This window comes from Erpetoichthys calabaricus, chromosome 13 (genome assembly GCF_900747795.2).
Source record: "Erpetoichthys calabaricus chromosome 13, fErpCal1.3, whole genome shotgun sequence".
Classification (NCBI taxonomy): Eukaryota; Metazoa; Chordata; class Cladistia; order Polypteriformes; family Polypteridae; genus Erpetoichthys; species Erpetoichthys calabaricus.
In genome coordinates, this window is record NC_041406.2 from 92,906,007 (window position 1) to 92,931,767 (window position 25,761).

At 42.4% G+C, this 25,761-nt stretch overlaps 2 protein-coding genes across 4 annotated transcripts in view; one reads left to right on the forward strand and one right to left on the reverse strand.

The window, feature by feature from the left end:
- Window positions 1-7,583, forward strand: part of cep72 (centrosomal protein 72) — a 40,719-nt gene extending 33,136 nt beyond the window's left edge. The window contains exons 14-15 of the mRNA XM_028817704.2: window positions 1,608-1,719; window positions 6,980-7,583. Coding sequence (XP_028673537.2) covers window positions 1,608-1,719; window positions 6,980-7,118 — 251 coding nt within the window. The 3' untranslated portion in view covers window positions 7,119-7,583. The remainder of the gene's footprint in view (window positions 1-1,607; window positions 1,720-6,979) is intronic.
- Window positions 7,584-24,387: 16,804 nt separating this feature from the next.
- The window catches only part of LOC114663496 (tubulin polymerization-promoting protein-like), a 41,073-nt gene continuing 39,699 nt past the window's right edge, over window positions 24,388-25,761 (reverse strand). For all 3 annotated transcript variants that reach the window (XM_028817260.2, XM_028817261.2, XM_028817259.2), the window contains exon 4: window positions 24,388-25,310. In XM_028817260.2, coding sequence (XP_028673093.1) covers window positions 25,113-25,310 — 198 coding nt within the window. In that variant the 3' untranslated portion in view covers window positions 24,388-25,112. The remainder of the gene's footprint in view (window positions 25,311-25,761) is intronic.

Sequence of the window (25,761 nt, forward strand, 5' to 3'; positions counted from 1 at the left end):
GATACCTTTGGGACTGGGGTGATACAAGATGTTTTCCAAAGCCTCGGGACTCTCCCCTGTTCCGGGCTCAGGTTGAAGATACGCTGTAGAGGACCCCCCAGCTCCGATGCACAGACCTTCAGCAGTCATGGTTCTGTCTTTTAATTGGCACGAATAGGCTGTTTCTTCAAACAGCCCATCATGCCACTCACAATGAACTGAATGCAGACACGGCCAAGAGGCTTAGGCATGTTTCAACCAAAGATTACAATTAGCAACGCGCATGACGTAAATGACTTAGACGGCGGTGTGATTGTTGGTCTCAAACATTGTGGTCCCAGCATCTCTGAAACAGCTGTGCTCCTGTGAACATCGTAGACAACAATCTGGAATGGTGCGATAAATAAAAACTCCCCAGTGACTGGCATTTTCCATGGAGAAAACACCTTGTTAATGAAAGAGGTCTGTTATCCTTAAAGCTAACAGAAACGGCAGCTACTCAAACGACATCTTTTTACAACAGTAGTGTGCAGAAGGGCATCACTAAATGCACATGACAGTCGGTGTGGAAGCTGATATTGTTATGCTGCTGGTATGACCTAACAGAAGGCTATAGTGGGGATGTGCTCACCAACACCGGGTGATTGAAGATTGGAAAAAAGTTGCCTGCTCTGACAAATCTGAATTTCATGGATTCATGCTGACTTGTGTCAAGATTACAGTCTGACAGTGATAGTGTAATGGCGTGGGTTTTATTTATTTTTTTGGTGGCACACATTAAACTACGGGTGGCACAGTGGTGCAGTGGTAGCGCTGCTGCCTCGCAGTAAGGAGACCTGGGTTCGCTTCCCGGGTCCTCCCTGCGTGGAGTTTGCATGTTCTCCCCATGTCTGCGTGGGTTTCCTCCCACAGTTCAAAGACATGCAGGTTAGGTGCATTGACGATCCTAAAATTGTCCCTAGTGTGTGCTTGGTGTGTGTGTGTGTGCGCCCTGCGGTGGGCTGGCGCCCTGCCCAGGGATTTGTTCCTGCCTTGTGCCATGTGCTGGCTAGGATTGGCTCCAGCAGACACCCATGACCCTGTGTTAGGATATAGCAGATTGGAAAATGACTGACTGACATTAAACTACTTATTACCAGGTAAGTGCCAATTGAATGCCATAGCATGCATAAACATGATTGTTTTCTCTGTGCGCATTTAGTTATAGCCACAGTCCTTTTTCAGATGGGCACTTCCATCAAGGTAATGCACCATGCCGCAAAGCAAACCTAATCTCACAATGGTTCCACAAGCATGACTTCACTTTACTCCAGCAGCCTGCACAGTGCCCAGCACTCCGTGTAGTTGAGTACATTTAGGGTGCGGTGCAAAAGGAGGTTCATGGTATGAATGTTTGGGTGAAAAATCTGCGGGAACTTCATGATGCTACTGATTTGGCATGGACCAAAACTTCAAAGGAACATTTCTAGCATCGTGATGAATCCATTCCTTGAAGAGGCAAAAGGGGGACCTCACCCAATGCTAGATAGGATTACCTAAAAAGTATCTTTCGTGTAGATCCCAAAATATTTGTCTTTTTGTGAAATCTTGCTACTATTTCTTTTCTGACTTGAGGTGTTTTCATTTAGAGTTGCAAAGTCACAATCAGCAGCTGATGATAGAAATTGACAGCCTGAAGAGACAACTTCAGCATTTTGACACAATACAGGAGTTAACAAGTATGCTACAAGAAAGTCACAGGTATGTTCTTAATAACCTTTCACAAAAACAGTTAGAAGTAATGCTGTTACCCTTCATTGGAAATGCTATCATTGAAAGTCACGTGAAATTCAGCATTCATTAAAATATGAAAAATAACTCATTAAGTTAGCCTTTTATGTCTGAGGAAGCTGAATCTTTTTAACAAGAGTTTTATGTTATTTTTTTTTTTTTTTTTTTTTTGCCAAATAATTCTTATATTTCATCAAATTAAACTTAGCACCTCAAATTGTGACATGGAACAAGAACATGAGTAACTCCTATTAGCAATATCATTGCAGAAAGCAGATTTTTTTCTTTTTGGGCAAAACTCACCCACTGCATCAGAATCTCAGCTGGCACGACCAGTGCAGGGATTCAAGTTAGACGATAAGAAGCAATGTCATTCGATATCCTTGCTATTAAAGGATATAAGTAAGGAATGTTTGAAGTCCATTATTTTTTCAGAATTGTGGCATACATTCAAGTGAAGCATGATTTGTAAAATGAAAAGAGCATCTCCCCCGGTAGCTTACCGTGAGGGTCAATAAAGCACTTGAAGAAACATGAAACAAAAGCCTTAAAACCTACCAAATACAGGTGGAATACTTTTGTAACAAAACTCTTGGGACCATAAAAATATTTCGTTGTACTGGAAATTTTGTTATAATGAATATGGGGAAAACACGTATACTATTGTGACTAGGGTCGCCAGTGATTTGCCATCTCTAATGGCACCAGCACTAGGACAATACCGTGGCTGCTTTGCTGTGTTCTGGTAACCAGTAAACCAAGGGCAAAGTAATTGGTTGAAGTAATGGCTCCAATTGTGAGTGAAGTCTTGAGACTGTTCCTGCCTTCTCTACACAGTAATAAAGTATCTGTATTTTCCTTGAAAACCTGGACACCGTCCTGTCTCTCAAGCAACTCTGTGACCCAGGCTCGACAAAACTTGTATAAAAAAAACTGCAAAAAAAGGTAGTCCCCAGGTTAAGGACATCCAACCTGCGACTTACGAACGAGGACACAGCTGCGACACATGCGCCTCAGTAACTGCCGCTCCATCAACTTCGGCCCGGGGATGCTGCAAGCGGTGGCTAGAGGGGTGCGATTTCGCTGCTCATGCAGTGTAGTGTTCCTTAGGTGGCTCCCGGTGGCAAGCGGTGACCCGTGGTCCATAGTCACCAGGGCCACAGCTGTCGCTCGTGTGCAGGACGATGGTTCGCTGCCCGCCCACTATGCCGCCGCAGGTTCTGCTCCTGACTGGACGCAGGCTGGAAGGAGCGGAGGGGGGCTTTTTACTGCCTGCCCAACACACACGGCTGGTAATGCTGCAAGCGGTGACCCAGTTGTGGCTGAACGGGGCAGCGGGGGTAGCATTGTAGTGTGCCTCGGATGGCTGCCTGTTGAGTTTGGGTTGGGCGATTCACTACACGCCTTTGGCCACACCATGTTCATTCTCAGTGAGCGGACACTGCAAGCAGCATACTGTAGTGGAGGTGACTGTGAGGTGGGCTGGTGATGAACCGCCCCTCGCCGCCCCCATTCATTCTCAATAGCAAGCCTGCTTGTACTGTTACGCACATAGCAGGAAGTTGTGTTATGTCAGTACATCAGACGTGTTGACAGGTGCCTTCCTGCTGTGATAGCGTGTACAGTGCTGTGCAGAAGAGCTCATCTTAACCTTTTGTCTTCACCCTTCAAGAATGTCTCTGAAATACAAATGATGCAAATGCTGGTGATACAGTAAAGAAGAGAAAAACCATCACCATTGAAAATAAAGCAGAAATAATAAAAAGGTCAGAGAGAGCTGACACTCCATCATTCATTGGCAGAGCACTTGGTTACAGTCGGTCAACAATACCATTTATTAAAATATGTACCTGTTCCGACTTACATACAAATTCAACTTAAGTACAAACCTACAGTCCCTATCTCGTACGTAACCCGGGGACTGCCTGTATATTTAACTTTTTTTTTATAAAAATACAGGAATGATAATACAGGATTAAAACGAGACATTAGATGAAGTGAAGGCGCGTTTACGAATGCTTTCTCCACATAGTTTTTCTTCATTCCGTTATCAAATGTTTCCAGAATTGTTCATTTTTTTCTTTCAGCGTAAACGGACGCTGTTTCTCACTTCTTTTGTTTTTCATCTCAAAGAACACATTGAGAACCACTAAGAAACTTGGAACACTACAGTATCCGTACACGACACAACTACCCACGTGGTGCATGTTGGAGCACTGCTTCAGAATTTGGCTATTTGTATGATCAGAGTTGCGCAAGGTCACACCTCACAAGAACTAGCTCAAAGTTCAGTTCACACAGATTAAAGTTCAATTTTGAACTCGTTCATGTTCAGGTCATTTTGTTTTTTTTAAGGAATGAGAAGAAATGACCCGTGAGCTTACTTTTTTCAATTTTGCATGCCTTATATTAGGTTATTACAGTGTTCTTGAATTAAATACAATAATTATGAAGACTTTTTTAATGTAAATACACTTTATTGAGTTATAACACGTATAGCCATATATGCTAATATTCTCCCAGTCAAAAATGAAATAGATGCAAGTATACATATAAATTACTGCTCTATTTCAAACTGTGTGACACAAATGGTGACTGTGGGACCAACGTGTAGGTAAACTAACTTATTACACTGCCATTCAAAATTCATGTCACATATCGCATGTCCAACAGGGAAAAATATAAAGTTGCCTCGCAAAGTACAACGTTTTCCTAAAAGCAAAAGCGGAGCTTCACCGCATGCTGTGTCAGCGGGGGTGCAGTGTAAGCACAAGCAGGCAGACACAGACAGCGCCTGTTTGATTTTACGTTATTTTTTCCGATTACGAATAAATTGCAAGAAATTCGTACGAAATAAATACAGTGGAACCTCGGTTCACGACCATAATTCGTTCCAAACCTCTGGTCGTAAACCGAATTGGTCATGATCCGAAGCAATTTCCCCCATAGGATTGTATGTAAATACAATTAATCCGTTCCAGACCGTATGAACTGTATGTAAATATATTTTTTTAAATATTTTTAAGCACAAATATAGTTAATTACACCACAGAATGCACAGTGTAATAGTAAACTAATGTAAAAACATTGAATAACACTGACAAACACCCAGGCTCCCTGCTCAGCTGCACGTACAGGCTCGCTCTCAGCTGCACGCGCTCTCTCATCAGCACACGAGCCTGCCTGCTCTCTCTCTCTGTCTCTCTCTCTCTCATCAGCACACGAGCCTGCCTGCTCTCTCTCTCTCTCTCTCTCTCTCTCTCTCATCAGCACACGAGCCTGCCTGCTCTCTCTCTCTCTCTCTCTCATCAGCACACGAGCCTGCCTGCTCTCTCTCTCTCTCTCTCTCTCTCTCATCAGCACACGAGCCTGCCTGCTCTCTCTCTCTCTCTCTCTCTCTCTCATCAGCACACGAGCCTGCCTTCTCTCTCTCTCTCTCTCTCTCTCTCTCATCAGCACACGAGCCTGCCTTCTCTCTCTCTCTCTCTCTCTCTCATCAGCACACGAGCCTGCCTGCTCTCTCTCTCTCTCTCTCTCTCTCTCTCTTTCATCAGCACACGAGCCTGCCTGCTCTCTCTCTCTCTCTCTCTCTCTCATCAGCACACGAGCCTGCCTGCTCTCTCTCTCTCTCTCTCTCTCTCTCTCTCTCTCTCTCATATCAGCACACGAGCCTGCCTGCTCTCTCTCTCTCTCTCTCTCTCTCTCTCTCTCATCAGCACACGAGCCTGCCTGCTCTCTCTCTCTCTCTCTCTCTCTCTCTCTCTCTCTCTCTCTCATCAGCACACGAGCCTGCCTGCTCTCTCTCTCTCTCTCTCATCAGCACACGAGCCTGCCTGCTCTCTCTCTCTCTCTCTCTCTCTCTCTCATATCAGCACACGAGCCTGCCTTCTCTCTCTCTCTCTCTCTCTCTCATATCAGCACACGAGCCTGCCTGCTCTCTCTCTCTCTCTCTCTCTCTCTCTCTCTCTCTCATCAGCACACGAGCCTGCCTGCTCTCTCTCTCTCTCTCTAGCACACGAGCCTGCCTGCTCTCTCTCTCTCTCTCTTACATTGCAGCAGTTCACGTCTGACCGAGAACAATGCAACACATGCAGAAATCATCAGCGCGCACAAACCGAAAGGGAAACTGGCTTGTTCGTATACCGAGTGTGTGGTTGTGAACCGAGGCAAAAGTTTGGCGAACTTTTTGGTCGTAAACCGAGTTGTACGTGTACCGAGGCGTTCGTGACCCGAGGTTCCACTGTATTTGTAAAAATCCACTGTTTGTGCTTATCTGAATACCGTATTCGGATTCGCCTCCACCCCTACATTACAGGGTAAAGCAAAACATTTAATCTGGAGCTAAACCAGATCTAGAATGTCACATAAAACTGAACAAGCTCACGTTCAAGTTCTTCACTTGCAAATAAGTAACGTTAAGTTCACCATTCTTAGAAAAATGAGCTTGTTCAATGAAGGCGCTCTTTTGAACTCGTTCAAGCACAACACTGCGTATGATGCCACGTTTACACTCTCGCCGAGACCAGAAATTTCGCAACAGACAGTCATTTTGTTTGAGACAGCCTGTTGGAGGGTTCCCGAGATGCAGCGTGGAAAGTGTGTGTGTTTTGGCATTAAATATTCTTTGCATCGCATTATTATCTTCGTTGGCCATTTTTGGTCGAACAAAACGTTTGTTACACTGAAATTTACATTTCATTAAAATGAAATGTTGTATGAACTTTTGTTCAGGCCAACAAAAAGTATTCGTTATTCTTGAAATTTCATTACTTCGGTATTCGTTATAATGGGATTTTACCAGTGCATCCATTTCGAAGCAGCAAAGGTTGATGTAATAAAACGTACTTTCCATGTTTGTATGTTTATGACAACAAAAGAACGGCGGAAAAAAAATGTATTAAGATTCTCGGCACTGTCTTTCCAGCGGGAAGGCTACGTTTCTCTTTTCTGTTCATGGTGACTGGCATGGGTGGAGTTTTCATGTAAAAACAGACTAGACGCACTGGAGTGGAGGGTCATTCAGTTGTATTGAAAGCAACATTCTTCACAAATGTAAAGTCCAAAGAACGCAACGCTTTGTTTATTGGGCCGGAACGATTTACATTTTATTTACCGTTATTTTTGTCTCCTATGAATGAATAAGCAGATGCTATAAAGAACACAAGCAAAAGTGGCTCGGGTGGGCACAAACATAACAGACGCTTTTTTTGTTTTTTTGTTTCCCCTTCAGAACATTGGTTTCGACAAATGAGCATTTGTTGGCAGAGCTGGAGGCGACGCGTTCTCGTCATAAGTCGGAAGTGGAGCAGCTCCACTGGAGTTACAATGAACTTAAAAAAACTCTGGATGTTTTCCCACACCGAGCTTAAGCACACCACCAGCCTCTTCGTTTTCTAAGGTCACTTGTCCAGTTGTTGTTATGTTTGAGTATCTGTTATTATGTGTATTTTTAGAATGCTTTAACAATTTTATCGTAAAAATCACTGTGTCTTAATTTAAGAGCTTTTGTTAAGTCAAAGCAGATTCATTTTACTGTACAGGAGCATGTAAATAGGAAAAATAATTATTTTTTTATTTTCTTTATAAATTTAGCTGTTAATTAAAGTTGCTTACCAGGAATTTTTTTTTTTTCCAGAACTTTTTAGGTTTGGCTGCTTTGATATTTAACTATGATAATTGTCTTCTTTTGACTATGTAATGTTTAAAACATTCCTAATTATGAATCGTTTCTTAATGACTTACTAATTTATTATTGTGTAATATAAATGTGACTCCTAAATGTTATCTGGTGAGAATGTCGTGTTTTAAGTCTTAGATGTGTTCAGCATTAACGTATGTAACGTCACTGTATTTGTTGTCTCTGTGACTAAATGACAAATTAGCGCCCGATGCCTCCTATGACACTGGACTGAAGTAAGCCGTTCTCGTAATCGATTGAGAGAGTGCGTCTACAGTGTCTCCACAAAGTATTTGGACCCCTTCGCTTTTAAGACATTTAGTTATCTTGCAGTTTTAGACAAAAATCATTTAATTTTTTTTTTCCCCTCAAGCTACACCCAATACCCCCGAATAATAAAGTGAAAATGGGATTTTTGGCAAAATTTTTTTTTTTTTTAATAAAAAAAATGAAATTTCCCACTGACATACGTACTCGGACCCTTTCGTTAATACTTAGTTGAAGCCCCTTAGATTTCAGCCCAGAGTCTTCCTGGGTCTGACGCGACAAGCCTCACACAACTGCATTTTGGGGATTCTCCTCTGTAGGTCTTCTCAAGTTCTGTCAAGTTGGATGGGGACCTTTGGTGGTCCACTGCCAGAGATGTTCGATTTGGTTCAAGTCTGGGCCACAAAAGGAAATTCCCAGAGTTGTCGCTTAGAGACATTGTCCTGTTGGAAGGTGAACCTTCCGCCCAGTCTGAGGTCCATAGCACTCAGAGGCAGGTTTTCATTAAGGATAATTTCCATACTCTTCCACCCCATCTATCCATCCATCCATTATCCAACCCGCTATATCCTAACTACAGGGTCACGGGGGTCTGCTGGAGCCAATCCCAGGCAACACAGGGCGCAAGGCAAGAAACAAACCCCGGGCAGGGCGCACACACACACACACCCACACACCAAGCACACTCTAGGGACAATTTAGGATCGCCAATCCACCTAACCTGCATGTCTTTGGACTGTGGGAGGGAACCGGAGCACCCAGAGGAAACCCACGCAGACACGGGGAGAACATGCAAACTCCACGCAGGGAGGACCCGGGAAGCGAACCAGGGTCTCCTAACTGCGAGGCAGCAGCACTACCCACTGCGCCACCATGTGAATTTCCCATTGGGATTAATAAAGTATCTATCTATCTATCTATCTATCTATCTATCTATCTACCATGCCACCCTCCTCCCCATTCAGCTTTCCCTTAAACCTGACTAAGTCTCCGAGTCCCTGTTACTGAAAGGCAACGCCACAGCATGATGATACCGCCATCGTGTGTCAGTGTTGGAATGGTGCTGTGCAAGTGATGAGCACACATGATGCTTAGAACTGAGGTCATACAGTTGAATCAAACCAGAGAGTCTTATTTCTTGTATTCAGAGAGTCAGGACGGGGAGCATACAATGGTACAGCATTTTGCCGCACCCACCACACGACAAAACTGCTCGGGATCCCTGCTGGCAACCCCCCAGGCAGACACGCGGCCCAATTCCACCCACCGGAAATGACCCACCATCTGCCGCAAGCAGGTGTTACGTGGGCATCCCCTTGGCCTGCTCCAGCCACTTGGGCTCCGTTTTGTCTTGGTAGATTATTTATATTACTCCACTTTCCCATTTTGTATTATTAATTTGTAGCCTTTGCAGAATTCCTCAAATCCCACAAATCCTACAGACTTCGCACTGTTTATAAGGTACTGTACCATATAACTTCTCCCCACCATCCCTTTTATAACCTCAGGAAATTAGACGTAGTAAAAGACAAGGAGTTAAGTTACAATTGGATAATGTATTATTGATAATATTCATAAACAATAACAATAGGTAAAGTACAAGTGAATATTGGCAACCATACAACCTGATAATTGTTGATGTGTAGTTTCAGGCGGCACACAAACTTGTTGGTTACTTAAAAATGTCCCTAGTTAAGGCATCATTTGTGGTCCGCTTTCTCCAGAACAGGCCGCATGCCTGTCTCAATATGCCTGCCTGGCTGTGCTCTTCATTGTGTTGTCTGTTTCAGTTCTTGGTGTGTGAGATGATCTTTCATCAGTTTGGTAAGAGAGAGAGAAATATATAGATTTTCTGTCCAACCCCTAAAGCCAATAGGGTAGGGGTACTCAAACGGCGGACCGCGGTCCACAATCCGGACCACCAAGACGTTTTTGGCGGACCGCGACTGTCTTCTGCGTAAGTCAAAAGTCCGAATATAAAAGCACCAAAATTATTGTTGTTTTATTATTTACTCTGTAGCAGGGTTGCCAACTGGTATTTTTTATGCCAAATAACTGAAATCTGGCATTTTTGAAAACTGTTTGGCATATAAAATTTGCGTTTGGTCATCTGGCATTTTTTGGTCTTTTTTACAATGCGAACTATCCACCAAAGTCAGAGCTCCGTTCGCATAAGATCGACGTCCTTAAGTCGTCGTTGGTAGCGAGTTCATCGCTGATGACGAAAGCGACCACCACACAGTCAAATGTTACAGAAGCTTCGCTACGCATTGTTTGGGTTCTTGGCAGACATAAGAAAGCATTTACTGATGCAGAGGTTGTTAAAGAATGCATGATGTCTGCTTCTTCGGTTCTGTTTAGCGACAAAAGTGTGTTGAACTGATTCAGCAGATACCATTATCAGACAGTACTGCTAGTCGTCGTGCAGATGACCTTTCTGACAATAGATAGATAGATAGATAGATAGATAGATAGATAGATAGATAGATAGATAGATAGATAGATAGATAGATAGATACTTTATTAATCCCAATGGGAAATTCACATGTGGTCGGTGGTCAGTTAATAATCAGATCTTAAACAGGCTAAATTGTTTGCTCTCGCGTGCGATGAATCCACTGATAAAACTGACATGTCTCAACTCTGTATGTTCACAAGATTTTTTTGATGGCCATAATTTTGTTGAAGAGTTTCTGGCATTACTACCGCTAGCAAAACAGACCCGCGGTGAGGACGTGTTTTCAGCATTATCGCAGTTTATGCACGCAGCTGGATTGGATGTAACAAATATGGTTTCCCTTACAACAGACGGGGCACCAGCAATGACTGGTAAAGATAGGGGACTTGTCACTCATATGAAGGCACTTCAGCCCAACCTTGTTGCTTATCACTGCATCATTCATCAGTCTGCCCTCTGTTCAAAACTTTGTGACGAACTGGCGGAAGTGATGTCTACTCTTGTGAGATTAGTGAATTTTTTACGATGTAATTCGTCTCTGCAGCATCATCTGTTTCGTTCTTTTCTTGAAGAGATGTCTGCAGAATTTGGAGATTTGCTGCTTCACAATGACGTCAGATGGTTAAGCAAGGGCCGTGTGTTGGAAAGGTTCTGGAATCTCCGTGAAGATGTAGCTGATTTCCTGCAGTCCTTGAATACAAAGAAGCTGCAGAATTTTTAACATTTATTCAAGACAGTGACAAGGTCGCACTGCTGGCATTTCTTGTTGATATTATGGGACATATAAATACACTGAATTTGTCACTTCAGGGTGCAGACAAAACCATTGTCGAATTGCAAGAAAAATGTTGTGCCTTTGAAACAAAACTGAGCATTTTCATCAATGACTTGGAAGGTGGCAAGATGCTGCATTTCCCAAACCTGAAGAGCTGCATGACAGCTGATCAACAGGCATGTTTTCAGTTGATTTCCACATTTCTACATCATTTGAAGGTCGAGTTTGATGAACATTTTAAGGATTGCAGAAAACTGAAGCCTGTGTTTTTGTTTGTTGCTGATCCTTTCATTGTCCAGCCTGACGGTGAATGGACTCAAACCTGTCACTGTTGCAAATGGAAGCAGCTGATTTGCAAGCTTCTCACGTTTTGAAAGCAAAATTGAACGAAGTCGGCATAACAATTTTTTGGTCAAAGTTTGTTCCAGATTCTCAGTATCCTGCTGCAAAGAAACTGGCGATTTCCGTGCTCACTATGTTTGGTTCAACATATTCTTGTGAGTGTGCGTTCTCCACTATGAACACTATCAAGACGAAACATCGAAGTGTATTTACCGACCAGAACCTCAGGAATGCAATAAGAATTGCACTGACTGGTTACTCACAGAACTATGCTGCCATTATGAAATCGAAACAACAGTTTCACACTTCACACTGAGTGACAATCATTTACGTACCAACTGTTGTAATTGGTGTGTTAATTGCAAGTAATCATGTGACTTTTTTTAATTGTTTTCCATGTTTTGTGCATGTCTTGGTCTTCTGTAAAAATGTTATCATTTGCGTTGAATCTATTACTAGCCTCCTACACCTACAGTCCTACAGACCTACACGGTAAACCTGGCTATAGCGGACCCCGATGGTTGGTGGCGAACTGAATGTGGACCGGCATTCAAAAACTTTGAGTACCCCTGCAATAGGGTGTCATGGTACTTAAAGGCTTCTGATACAGGCCAATTCCAAACAGCCATACTTCAGACCAATGGGGGGGACAGAATACCTTCACACCTGCCACCCCCCAAAACCATTTCTTGAGCTAAAGTTTACCAGCTAGGCAGTCTGGCTTTCCTGTGGGGGTTGAGAAACATTTACCAAACATGTTTTAGGCACTTCACCCCAACCCTGTCGTAAAATTCAAAGAGACTCGTTCCTTAAAGGGGGATAAACATGAATGCTTCTCACTAATGTAACACTAATATTACTTTGCTTAAGTTACAAATGAAGACATACAAAATATTTATCAACTTGTACGCAAAATTTCACATCACAACAGGTCCTCAACAATGAGGAATCCTACAAGCCGGATCACCATCGGGTAATCGCACCACATGGCTATAATGTCGTAACTGACGCTCCTTCACAATCCAGGTAATGTGCCTCATTCGGGACTCCATGAGCAACACAAAGTCAAACCAGCGGTACCCAATGATTCTCTGAAGAGACACAGTAATGAAGGAGTCCAGTCTTCATCTCAGATCACTGGATGGCGTCCATGTCTCACAACCATATGGCAAGACAGGAAGCACCAGGACTCTAAAGACTTGGACCTTCGTCCTTTTGCAGAGATATCGGGAGCGCCACACACCCCTTTCCAGTGACCTCATGACCCCCTCCATGCTCTCCTAATCCATCTACTGACTTCATAAGAAGAGTCACCAGAGACATGAATGTCACTACCAAGGTAAGTAAACCTCTTGATGTGGTCGACACTCTCTCCGCAGACAGACACACTGCTGATGGCCGTGCCCAGGAGAGTCCTTTAGGTGAATTTGTGCAAACTCCAAGTTGGCCTTTATGTGTCACCTGGCAGTCTGCCATAAAGCTACCGGATTAGTGGAATGTTACAGTGATGGTTGTCCCTTCTAGAAGGTTCTTCCATCTCCACACAGGTTTTCCAGAGTTCAGTCAGAGGGACCATCTGGTTCTTGGTCACCTCTCTTAACATGGACCTTCTATCCTGATTGCTCAGTTTGGTTAGGTGTCCCGCTCCCACTCTCTAATGTTGTTTCAGTCTCACTCCGTTTAAGAGTTATGGAGGCCGCTGTGCCCTTGGGATGCTTTAATGCAGCAGAAATGTTTTTGTAGCCCTGCTCGACACAAACCGGTCTCTAAATTCTGTAGGCAATTCGTTTGACTTCATGATTTGGTTGTTACTCAACAGCAGGGCCTGCTATTGACAGGTGTGTGCCACTCCTAATATACAGTAGGTCATCAGTTGAACCGAACCACAGGTGGGCACCACAAAAAGGTGTAGAAACATCTCAGTGATGATCAATAAAATGGGGTACATCTGAGCCACATTCCAAGTGGCATATGAAAGGGTCTGAATCCTTGTGTCTACAAATTTGATAAAATTCTGCTTTCGCTTTGTCATTCTGGAGTACTGAGTGTTGTTTGAGGGGAATTTAAATGATTGTAGCCGAACAAAATGTGATAAAAGTGAAGTGAAGAGGGTGTGAACTTGAATACGTTCTAGACCAGGGGTCCCCAACTCCGGTGCTGGAGGGCCGCAGTGGCTGAAGGTTTTCATCTATTATCCAACCCGCTGTATCCTAACACAGGGTCACGGGGGTCTGCTGGAGCCAATCACAGCCAACACAGGGTGCAAGGCAGGAAACAAACCCCGGGCACGGTGCCAGCCCACCACAGGGCACACACACAGCACACACTAGGGACAAATTAGGATCGCCAATGCACCTAACCTGCATGTCTTTGGACTGTGGGAGGAAACCCAATGCAGACACGGGGAGAGCATGCAAACTCCACGCAGGAAAGTGAACCTGGGTCTCCTAACAGCGAGGCAGCAGCGCTACCCACTGCGCCACCACGCCGCCCGGTTTTCATTCTAACCCTTTTCTTAATTAGTGACCTGTTTTTGTTGCTAATTAACTTCTTTTACATTCATTTTCATTGACTTGCTCTTGAAGACCCAGACTCCTTAATTGTTTCTTTTTCCTTAATTAGCAGCCAAACAATAATGAGATACAAAATGAGCCAAAACAACTGGCATCCATCACACAATATTTGAAAATAAAGAAAGGTGAAGGTCTCAGGAATGCTGATCTGCTCAGATCCCCAAAACATTTGACCAGAGCTCTTAGAAAAGAGAAAATCATCAATTTCAGAAATGTCTGCTATTGCACAATGAGAGCAGCAACAAGCCATGGAATTAAAGAACGAGTTTAATGAACAACAAGAATCGGTGACTAATGGAGCAAATGGTTGGAGTTTGAGGCCCTGACTTAGTTGGTCTTCTGTTGGCTCCCTCACTTCACAGTTCATTTCTGTTTGGGTGCCATTTGAGGAAAGAAATGGAGCAATTCAGGGGAACAATGAAGAAATTCAAGGGAACAAATCTTAAAAAACAAGTGAACGAAAATGAAAGGAAAAGGAGTTAATTAGCAACAAAACCTGGTCACCAATTACGAAAAGAGTTTAGGAAAATGTGTACTATTGCACAATGAGAGCAGCGACAAGCCATGGAATTAAAGAACGGGTTTAAATTAATAAAGTATCTATCTATCTATCTATCTATCTATCTATCTATCTATCTATCTAATGAACATCAAGAATCGGCACCCAATTGAGCAACTGGTTGGAGTTTGAGGCCCTGACTTAGGTGGTCTTCTGTTGGCTCCCTCACTTTTCACATTTCATTTCTGTTTGGGTGCCATTTGAGGAAAGAAATGAAGCAATTCAGAGGAACAAATCCTAAAGAAACAAGTCAAAAAAATGCGAGGAAAAGGAATTAATTAGCAGCAAAAACAGGTCACAAATTAAGAAAAGCGTTAGAATGAAAACCTGCAGCCACTGCGGCCCTCCAGGACCGGAGTTGGGGACCCCTGTGTTAGGTGTAACGTTGCTGATAAAATTAACAGCTTCAAGTACTCGCACTTCTCTGCACCTCTGGACGCTGAGTGCTGTGCCTTCTGTGCACGTCCGCTACATTTTATTGTTTAGACCAGCAGGCCCATCCTGCATGCTCCTGTATGTTCCCAATGCCATTGTCTTGTCTGTGTAATCTCGGATGACCGGACCTCTCTTTTCAGAAGCTGGTGTTGCCCCTTAATCTTAAAGAAGGCCAAAGGTGATTCATTTGCTTATAAAGATGGTTCCTTCAGTTTGTTTTTGAGCCTTTCCAGAAAATGGCTGGGCTGACTAACAAGATTCTTACCTGACACGTTATCAAAAAAAAAACCAAAAAGCCTCGCTTCTGATTTCTTAACTGTGGTGAGCACATCTCGAAAATCACTTCACGCTGGACCTTCATGTCATGTAAACTGGTTGCACGTGTCTCATTATTTATTATAGTTGGTGCTGTTTTTCTACTTTGGCAGTTTGGTCCTGGGGTGGCCAGTGGCTGATAGCGCACACTTCAGGATAACATGAACGTGCAGTTGTAACTGTGTAACGCTGCTCATTGGAGTCACAGATAAACAATTTGCCAAAGTTTTCTCCTTTTTAAATTGGGTGTTGCGAGTGTGGACTTGGCACCTTATTCGCAAGTTCACAATAATTTCTGTCAGATTAGGGATCGGCTCTGAGCCCTTTCTTATTTGTAATGGTGATGGACAGGTTGACAGATGAGATTAGACAGGAGTCCCCGTGGACTATGATGTTTGCTGATGACATTGTGATCTGTAGCGATAGTAGGAAGCAGGTTGAGGAGACCCTGGAGAGGTGGAGATATGCTCTAGAGAGGAGAAGAATGAAGGTCAGTAGGAACAAGACAGAATACATGTGTGTAAATGAGAGGGAGGTCAGTGGAATGGTGAGGATGCAGGGAGTAGAGTTGGCGAAGGTGGATGAGTTTAAATACTTGGGATCAACAGTACAGAGTAATGGGGATTGTGGAAGAGCAGTGCAGGATTTACGTATAAGCTACACAAGCTATAGCTTGGGGGCCCCCAAAACAAATTGTCCGAGTGAGCAATTGTCATATATACTTAAATATACTACAGCATTATTTGTCCCAATCAGGCCCGGCCTTAGGCATAGGCGAAGTAGGCGACCGCCTAGGGTCCTGGTGTCCGGGGGGCCCCGGATCGATTCCTTGGTCTAATTTTCATGCATTTCACAGAGCTTCCAGGGGGGCCCCTGGACCCCCCTTTCACCTAGGGCCCCATAATACCTAAGACCGGGCCTGTGAAAGAGAGGAGAAAAAGAGAGTGCAGGCAGGGTGGAATGGGTGGAGAAGAGTGTCAGGAGTGATTTGTGACAGACGGATATCAGCAAGAGTGAAAGGGAAGGTCTACAGGACGTTAGTGAGACCAGCTATGTTATATGGGTTGGAGACGGTGGCACTGACCAGAAAGCAGGAGACAGAGCTGGAGGTGGAAGAGTTAAAGATGCTAAGATTTGCATTGGGTGTGATGAGGATGGATAGGATTAGAAATGAGGACATTAGAGGGTCAGCTCAAGTTGGACAGTTGGGAGACAAAGTCAGAGAGGTGAGATTGTGTTGGTTTGGACATGAGCAGAGGAGAGATGCTGGGTATGTTGGGTGAAGGATGCTAAGGATAGAGCTGCCAAGCAAGAGGAAAAGAGGAAGGCCTAAGCGAAGGTTTATGGATGTGGTGAGAGAGGACATGCAGGTGACGGGTGTAACAGAACAAGATACAGAGGAGAGAAAGATACAGAAGAAGATGATCTGCTGTGGTGACCCCTAACGGGAGCAGCAGAAAGAAGAAGACAGCTCTGGGATCTTCATCCACATGCCAGTGATGTGCACTTTAGGCCGCTCAAAATTAATAATCCGTGAGTGTGCCTTGGAATAGAGCGGTGTCTTATTATTGAGATGAGTAAATGAATATACAGTGTCAAAAAAAAAAAAAAGTAGTCCCGTTCCCCTGTGGCATTTTTTTGTTATACAACATTAAATCACAATGGATTTGTCAGCAGCCACCCTACATGCACTTCAGGAGAGCCCCCCCCCCCAAGTAGGGCTCAAGTGCAGCCTCTCAACGGGTGACCCCTCAGCACCACATTAGGGTATCTATAATGTCCACCACAAATTGAGTGGCACAGTGTGAGGTTTTTCTTCGGTGGCTGGAGTGCCAGTCCTGCCACCAACGCCCAAGTTTTCCCTCTAAGGTAGAGGACCCGCTTAACGTCACACTCAGGACGGAGCAGTTGCAGGTTGAGGGTCTTGCTCAAGGGCCCAGCGGAGTGGAATCACTTCTGGCATTTATTTGATTCAAACCGGCAACCATCCAATGGCGTCTGAGCCACCACTTGTATAAAGTGTGCTGTCATTTCTACGTGCTGTGACCAAAATGTCAGCAAATCCCCTTAAATGAAAGCCTGTGATGTGCATGATGTCTGAATTGTATGAATTTGTAATTTTAAACTGTGAAGCAGAGGAGTAAATCAAGGAGAAATGGGTCACTGGCCCAAACACTATGGGGGGCAATGTACACCAGTTCTACCAGCTCAGCCCACAGTGCTTATACAAATCTTGTGACATGAGCGCGTCTTCCTAAATTTGTATTTAACGTTGTATTCCCTGCAGGAAAAAAATAATCTGAACTGAAGCCAAGACCGCCTGACTGGGTGGCAGTGACGATGACAAACCTAACAGACGAATGGCAGTCCGTGACGGCGATCGTTCGGTGCGGGCCATACGCAGATGAGGCGGCTGAAACAGAACTGAAGATGGCGGACGGGAGCTAAAACAAGGCAGGCGAGTGACAAACACACACGTGTTACGTGCTGAAAGCGAGCTCCTCGTGTTGAAGAGAGTAGATGAGCTCTGCGTCTTTCTGTTCTATTGCTGTAACTTTTAAAAGAGTCGGGCTGAGAGACAGGTCAGCCATTATTAGCCGGTCGTCCATTTGTAAAAATGTCGGATCTCCAAAGTGAGATTCTAAAGGGCTGTTCATCTCCTTTCAAGTGCAGTTCTAAGAAACGCTGATGTCCGACTTGAAGTTTCGGAGCTAAACGGAACGAGCAGCCCACCTGACAATCCTCCAATTTCAGTACACGCGTACTTTTAAAAATAACGGGATCAAACCGGAGCAATCCAGTTCGCGGCCACAGCAAAATAATTCAGTTCTGGACGGGTCACCAGGGTGGTCCAGGTTGGCGCCACAGTCCTTGGGCAGCCATCAATCACGAAACTGAGGATGAGTCGGATAAAAGGGTCTAAAGTGTAGTGCTTCGGTCTTCTTCTATAATACGCTACCGTGGCTGTTCGTTTGTCTGTCCAGGATTTTAAATCACCTGTAGCTCGCAAACTGTTTCACCTGAAATTTGGTACACATATACTACGTGACGTCTACTATCCGCTTTTGGGGTGATTGTAACAATGTGATTATTTGACTCATGTTGTAGCACGGACCTTTTATTATGTGGCACTGTTCAGTAAACAGAGAGTTACGAAACATAATGGTAGTGGTCTGAGTTATTTATATACTCACTCTAGAGAATAGACAAGAGTGAAACAGTGATGATTTGTATTACTCTTTTTATTTTATTTTATTGTTGAATCAACTCTCGGCACCGCGCAGCTGGGCGGCCGTGCGGCGCATGCGTATGGGCGCCGTTCTCATTCCCCCACCACCTTCGCTAATCATTCTTGAGGTAGATTGAAGACTTAAGTGCCAGCTTAAGTGAAAAATTAAAGAAAACGTACTAAGTAATTGCAACACAAAAACTAACTTAATCAGTATTAACGCGAAAAGATGCCAACGAAAGAAGAGAAGCAGCGGGCCGCTAGGATGGTGAACTGAAGAGCTGCTCAGGAAGGAACAAGCGCATCAACCTCTGAGCAAACGAACGCTAAACAGAGACGGAGAAAGAGGAGGAAAACTAGGAATGCTCAAGTCAAGTGTATTCACGTTATCGTGTAGTACGCCGTTACTGGTAAATAAATAAAACAAAATCAAGATGATCAATGAGGAGGTCAAAAGCTATTAAACAATAAATAATCTTTAAAAACGAGGTTTATATCCACGGCTGACTCCACGATGCTTCTTTCTAAAATCGACATCTCTGCTTATACAAGATGGATTCCTTGCAGCAAGAGGAGACGTCCTCCCACCAGGGGCACAGTCACCCTTCTGCCAGTCTGCGGTCTCCCACCAAACTGTGCTCCTTCCTCTTGCCCGCCATCCATTGGCTTTCGGTGAGAGCCCACTCGCAGTGCTTGGTCACTTTGCTCCTCAGAGAGCTCAGAAAGATGATCCCTCTGCCCCAACCTCGAGTGTCAGGCGCACACTCCACTTCTGGGGCTTGCTTTCCTAACTGCCTGCCTACCCTCCTAAAGTATCTGCTCCAACGTGATTCTACCCGGAGCCCGTAGCGTGGGTGGTGCCAACTGTGCACCCGCACCAGGCGCAGATCGACAACGTGGTTGTTTTGGGTTAAAAAAAGAACAATAATTAAAAACTTAATTTCAATGAAAATGAGTAAAACTTTTCCTTTACTTTTTATGATTGTGTAAACAAATTGCTTATTGAAATGTGTTCTTTTAAAAAACAACTCCAAACTCATCTGTTCAGGAAGGCTTTTAGCTCTACTTGACTTTATTACCCTTCTCTCAGTTTACTTCTTTGTCAAGGTGCCAATGTAACCTGTGTGTGTGTGCGAGACCATCAATTATGTTGTCTGTTTCTTTTTTTTTTTAAGAATTCACTGTCTTAATCTTCTTTATTTATTTATCTGGTTTGTACAATGCTATATACTGAATACGCTGCCGTTCTTTATTATATTCTGTAAGTGCCTTGAGCATGGGAAAGGCGCTATATAAATAAAATGTATTATTTTATTATTATATTATCAATTTACAATCACAGCCGAATTATTGGAAATAAAAGTGCAGTTCTAAGTAAAATAACAATGAGAATGACGCACAGCTTTAAAAACCGCTACACCACTAATATGGAAACGCACGACTGAGCGGTGCGCGCCTTTCTCGTCGGTACTGCGATGCACAACCCGACATTACGCTCTCACAGTGATAAGTGAGCCTCTGTCCACTCGTTCTCTACGCTCTCGGCGCGTTTGAAGCTAGTTAGATTTTAATTAAGCTTAGGGTTGCCAGACGTCCCATATATACGGGACATGTGCTACATTTGATCATTTGTCTCCTGTCCCGTACTGACCTTCCAGGGACACCCACATGTCCCGTATTTAGTTCATTTTCAAATTTCGTAATAAAAATATATTTTCACTACCTTCTTACGGTACTTAGTTGTAACTTTATAAGTAATTATACTTTCTTTTCTCAGATTCTCTTGATGAAAATAACCCAAATGTAACGAGGAAGCTCGTGTTTGCTGCTTGGCTGATTGTAACTTGTTCAGTTGCTCTGATTGGCTGAGGACAGCGACACTCTTACCGTGTTCCTCTCCAGCCGCGCTGAGGTACAGTTCTGGATCAGCATTGACACTTACAGTGACTGTCAACAAAGGGTGCTGTTACTGCTCGCCACGGCCCACTTTTTGCCTCTATTAAATAATAATAATAATATTTCTCTGTTGTCTGTATTAAATAAATATTTTCAAATGATTTCACTTTTACAGAATTTATTTTAGCTTGTATTAAATAATTTTCAAATGATTTTACTTTTGTTTTCTTCACAACCCATTAAAACCCTTGCTTTATGTTTTTAACTTATGTCTCTGCTTTTATAGAATATATTGTTCTGGGTGTGTAGGGGGCATGTATACATTTATATACATAATTATAGTGAGAGAGATTTTAAGAGTGTCCCAAATTTCTAATTTTCTAATCTGGTAACACTAATTAAACCTGATAAGGCGCAATGCATTCGACCATTACAAACGGCCTAATTTTGTTCTGTCATGAATCTTTTTTTATATATTGTGTTAATTTTATCAGACGTTTTGTAAATTGTTTATGTAAATAAATAAAAATGTTGTTTTCTTTGTGAATATAATAACATTTGTTTTATCCATTTAGATTGAAGAATGGCGCTTATTTTTACCTTTCAGCACCAGACGTCATTTTGCCACGCTACGACACTGATTCTACCATCTTTGTCTTGTCTCGTCCTCTTCTTTTGTTCCTCCATTGTTTCCTGTCGAATTCGTGCAGGCTCGCTTTATATCGCCAATCGGGTGGAGGTGCTGCCATCATCTGCTCCAAGGGGTAAATGAAGAACTTAACGGTCTTGCCACACGTTTGCATGGGACACCCCAAACAACTTCGGAGCAGCGACTGCAAATTCCCATGTGCACCTGCACCCACTTGTACGCTCCGAGACTTCCAATTATTTATTTAAAATGCGCAGCGCCACAACCCTCTCCCCCTACAATCAATCACCAGACCCCGAGATGTCTCACAAAGGACTCAAGGTTGGTTTCTTTTTTTATTCCCAGCAGTCTTGCATTTACTTTTCCTTTCTGTCTTGATGGCCAAATCAAATTCATCACATCTTCTTCGTTCGCGTGACTAGAAGAAGCTCCGGTAAAATGACAAGCGGTGGGCCGATGGGTCCCGGTGGACCATCTACAGCAGGACACGGTAGCCGAGGTTTGGGGCAGTGATGTGACAAAGATGACATGGTTTACAATTTCCATGCAAAGGTTTGAAAACTTATTGGTACTTGATAACGATCAGTAAATACAAACTAAATATCATTTCTATGACAATGTCAATGTACAGCCACAAGTTATTTGATGAACTATAAAAAATAAAATATCTAAAGAGTGTTTGAGCACCTTGTATGTTGTAAGCTCTCAGAAAAAGGTGCAAAGTTTAAAATCAATCCATCATAGGTAAAAGTTTGTGAGACTTTTGATACTCTGGCTTTGTGACAACACTTTATGCTGCCTTTTTAACTTAACCCTTTACTAGCTGTGCTACTTGTCTATGACAAACTGAAATCTAATAAGCAGTTACTGTACTCTCTGTTGGACGTATTCCTCATTAATGTTTGCAGGTCGCCATCTCTTGAAATGTATTTTATAATGAATACAGCGCATTGCTGCACCCACCACATGACAAACCAACTCAGGATCGCACCCGAGTGTAGCCATGAAACAGGTGACACCTCAGCACCACACTAGTTCAGATGGAGTGGAACAGTGTGAGTTTTTTTTTTTTTTTTAAATGGTGGATGTAGTAATAAAATACATTATTTTTCATTCCAACAGATGGCACATCATAAATATCACTGGTTTTACGAATTCCAAATTAAATGGCATATAATAGAGACATAGTAACCAGACAGACATGCAAACACTTGTCCTTTTATTAAGATGGATACCAGGGGTCTGCAAAGTCTGTCCTGGAGGGCCATAATATATAGCTGCAGGTTTTTGTACCAACTTGATTTCTCAATGTGAAGTCAATTCACGTTGTTGAAACACACTTGTTCAAGCAACATTTTTATGCTTCATTTTAAGCCCGTGTCACATTAGAATCATTGCCGTCATTGACCTAAGCTCAGTGAGTGGGAATCTGTCAGTGGAACAGCCAATCCCATAATGTGAAATACACCGCGACTCACTCCAACTTGTCCACAGTGTGCTCCGACAGAATCAAACACATCTGATTTTACCATTAGAAGTACGGCTGGGCTCTGTATGCACAAGAGCCAACACGATGAACACTCATCCAGAAGTACAATGCATGACTATGGCAGGGAGGAATAAGGAACAAACGTATTTTGGACCTCACAAACACTAGAGAAGCTTCTCTGTCTGATTCCTCATGTTTTACGCACCAGGAGAGGATGGAGAAATTAAATTAAAAAAAGGCCTGTGGTTGAGGCTGAACTCTCTGTAGCTATTACAACAAAACCCTTTGTACAACATCGGCACCATCAGGCAGCATACATCAGGCCGTTAGAAACGGGGGCGAGCCAAAAGACTTCACTGGAAAATAGGCATGGAGTCGGTAACACTGATATACCCAACGATTTTCAGACATGGTCCGGTGACAAGATCAGCAACTGCCGTCAGCAAGTTTGACACACCCAACAACTAGAAGTCATGCAATGTAACATCGGCTTTAATGGCCTCATTTGTGAAGATGTACCACCCTTAATTGCTTATTTCAGTCATAAACAGAGGCATTCACTGTTTTTAATTGCTCCTTATTAGCAATAAGACACAAATAACAAAGGAACTGGCAGTTCTCCATATAACTTGTTTCCATTTACACCAGTGTGTGTGTTCATCATGAACTGAATCCAATTTAATAAAATATTTATAAGGAAAATGTAGGGGAGAAAAATGAGAAGAGCTGAGAATGACGCACCTAATTCAGTCTATAAATCATTTAGGTGGTATATTTGGAAATGAAAAAAATCTACAATATAAAAAAAATAAGCTGACCTGGCAGAATGAAAATACTAATATGCCATAAAATGAATTAAGGTCTGTTATCGGCAAGGACTGGTTTCTAATTAAGCAATCAGGTTGGAAATGGCCTGTTCTTGTCAAAATTGTTCTAATGTTCGAAGTCAAATCATTTCTTCAATATTATTATGCTGAAATTGTACACTTTTTATACTTTTACTTGTGCCTTCGGCGCCCAACTCCCCCAGCATCTTTGGCACCCAACCCGAGTTGTGGCCAGAATATTAGTAAAATCTGTAAATGTACAAAAGAAAAATGATTATTTATTGGAGTCAAAGTCACGTAATTCTATAAATATCCATCCATCCATTTTCCAACCCGTTGAATCCGAACACAGGGTCACAGGGGTCTGCTGGAGCCAATCCCAGCCAACACAGGGCACAAGGCAGGAAACAATCCCAGGCAGGGTGCCAACCTACCGCAGTTCTATAAATATGTAAAAGAAAAATTAATTATTATTTAACAGAGTAAAAATCATGAAATGAGAAAATATTTACTCTCTTACCGATTGGCATACTCCTATTAAACTGAGGTCCACTCTGCTCAATGATTATTTATAAGAGACTAAAGAAACGATCCATTTGTTTTAACTGACATTCTTAATATAGATAAAACTTTTTTTAAAAAACGACTCATTTAAATAACAGGAAAAATCAGGTGAAAACTAAAGTGGTCTGCAAAGGGTCAGCTAACTAAATCACCTAAATACAAACATTGGTGTTATGAATACATCTTTTTTTTTTTTTTTTAACAGTTTGTTCCTGTGAAAGAAAATTTACTCAATAAAAAATAAAAACCATGACTTTCTTGAAATTTTAGTTTACAATTTAAAAACGGAATAAGAATCTGAAAATCTATTATCATTACATTAAAGTTCGATAAATTCTGAAAAGAATGATACCAAACACATATACTGTATGTAGGTTTTACAATAAGCCCGATTTAAACCGTGACATAAAATCGTTGCACTTTTCGGCTTAGGATTTTATATACTGTATATATAGAGTAGATATTTGTAGTTCTTAAGTCACAAACCTGCAAAATGATCTCACATGTCCAGGATAACAATTTCAAAAATGATGACAAGATAGGCACAGCATAAACAATCTGCAAAGAATGACATGCAAACATCTGACTGTTTAAATCTTTATATTCTAAGTTTTGGGGAATATAAGAAAGCAGGGACTATAACTAAAACAAATTAAAAAAAACACAAAATACCTGAATTTTTTTGGAAACAGAGTCCTCAGCAATACAGCGACATTAGTAGGTATTATAGTTTTTATCTGTGGGTCTTTAAACAGAGATTAAACCATAAACGATTGTTTAGTTTAATATCTATCAAATTGCATAGAATTTTATACTAATCAGTGCATTGGCAAAGCTGCAGCTATTACTGTTCACAACATTATTTTTGTAAAACCCAGTTCAAAGATGACATCTAACAGCTGTTAACAAAACATTTCAGTTTTCATAAACCTTTCCCAGCTTACTGCACCCCAGTATCTAAAATGTTGCTAAAGTTATGTTTTCGGTAACTTGCAACTGTGGCCCACCACAGTTTATTTTATAATTTAAATTTATATTTATTGGCCCACTAGCACACAGTTGAAGTAGAAGGAGAATGCAAATGCAGGCAATTGAAGACCAAACTCGGGTGTTCTGTTATCCAAGTAACTTGCACACAAATGCCAGGCTTGCGGAATGTCCTGTCTGGAAGGGTCTCTTCAGAGGGATGAGCTAATGGATTCCAGTTCATTTCTGAATGAGGCTCCAGTGTAAAACTGCCTTGCTTTCTGGAGCATACACAGCTTACTGACTTCTCTCTTTCGGTATCATTTTTACTCTACTTTACATTTATTTTGATCTTCCTTTTACCTTTTGTTCATATGTACCAGCATGTTTATACCCAGATACATAACCAGAGTCATCTACTATTTCCACACGGCCAGCTTTGCCTTTTCCTTTGCCACTCTCATCAAATCGCTCTTTATGGGAACCTGTGAACTTGCTGGTATCGGTCAGCCGGGATACAGTAGGAGAATCCACTGCAACCTGTAACAACAGATAATACAGATCATGAAACAGTATGATCAAATATGGTGCAAGACAATCACTGCTAATTACTTCTTATTTCAACACAAACTATTATTCTGTGACTTGAAACGTCTATGAAGTTCCCAGATTATTGAAGAACTGCACAAAATAACATACAAATGAGAAGATCGATAAGGTTTTATCAGCAAAATTGTTTTTATACTTTCCCATAAATTTCCATACGGTGGACAAAATAATGGAAACACCACATGAAAAAGGAGATAAACTTTGAAGTAAGTATGTCACAGTTACAGAAGCAGCTGCAAAGATGGGTCATGTGAGGTGGTGTTGGACTATAAGCAGTAGGTGCCACCTATAAAGAGGTCAGTCAGTCAGTCATTTTCCAACCCGCTACATCCTAACACAGGGTCTGCTGGAGCCAATCCCAGCCAACACAGGGCGCAAGGCA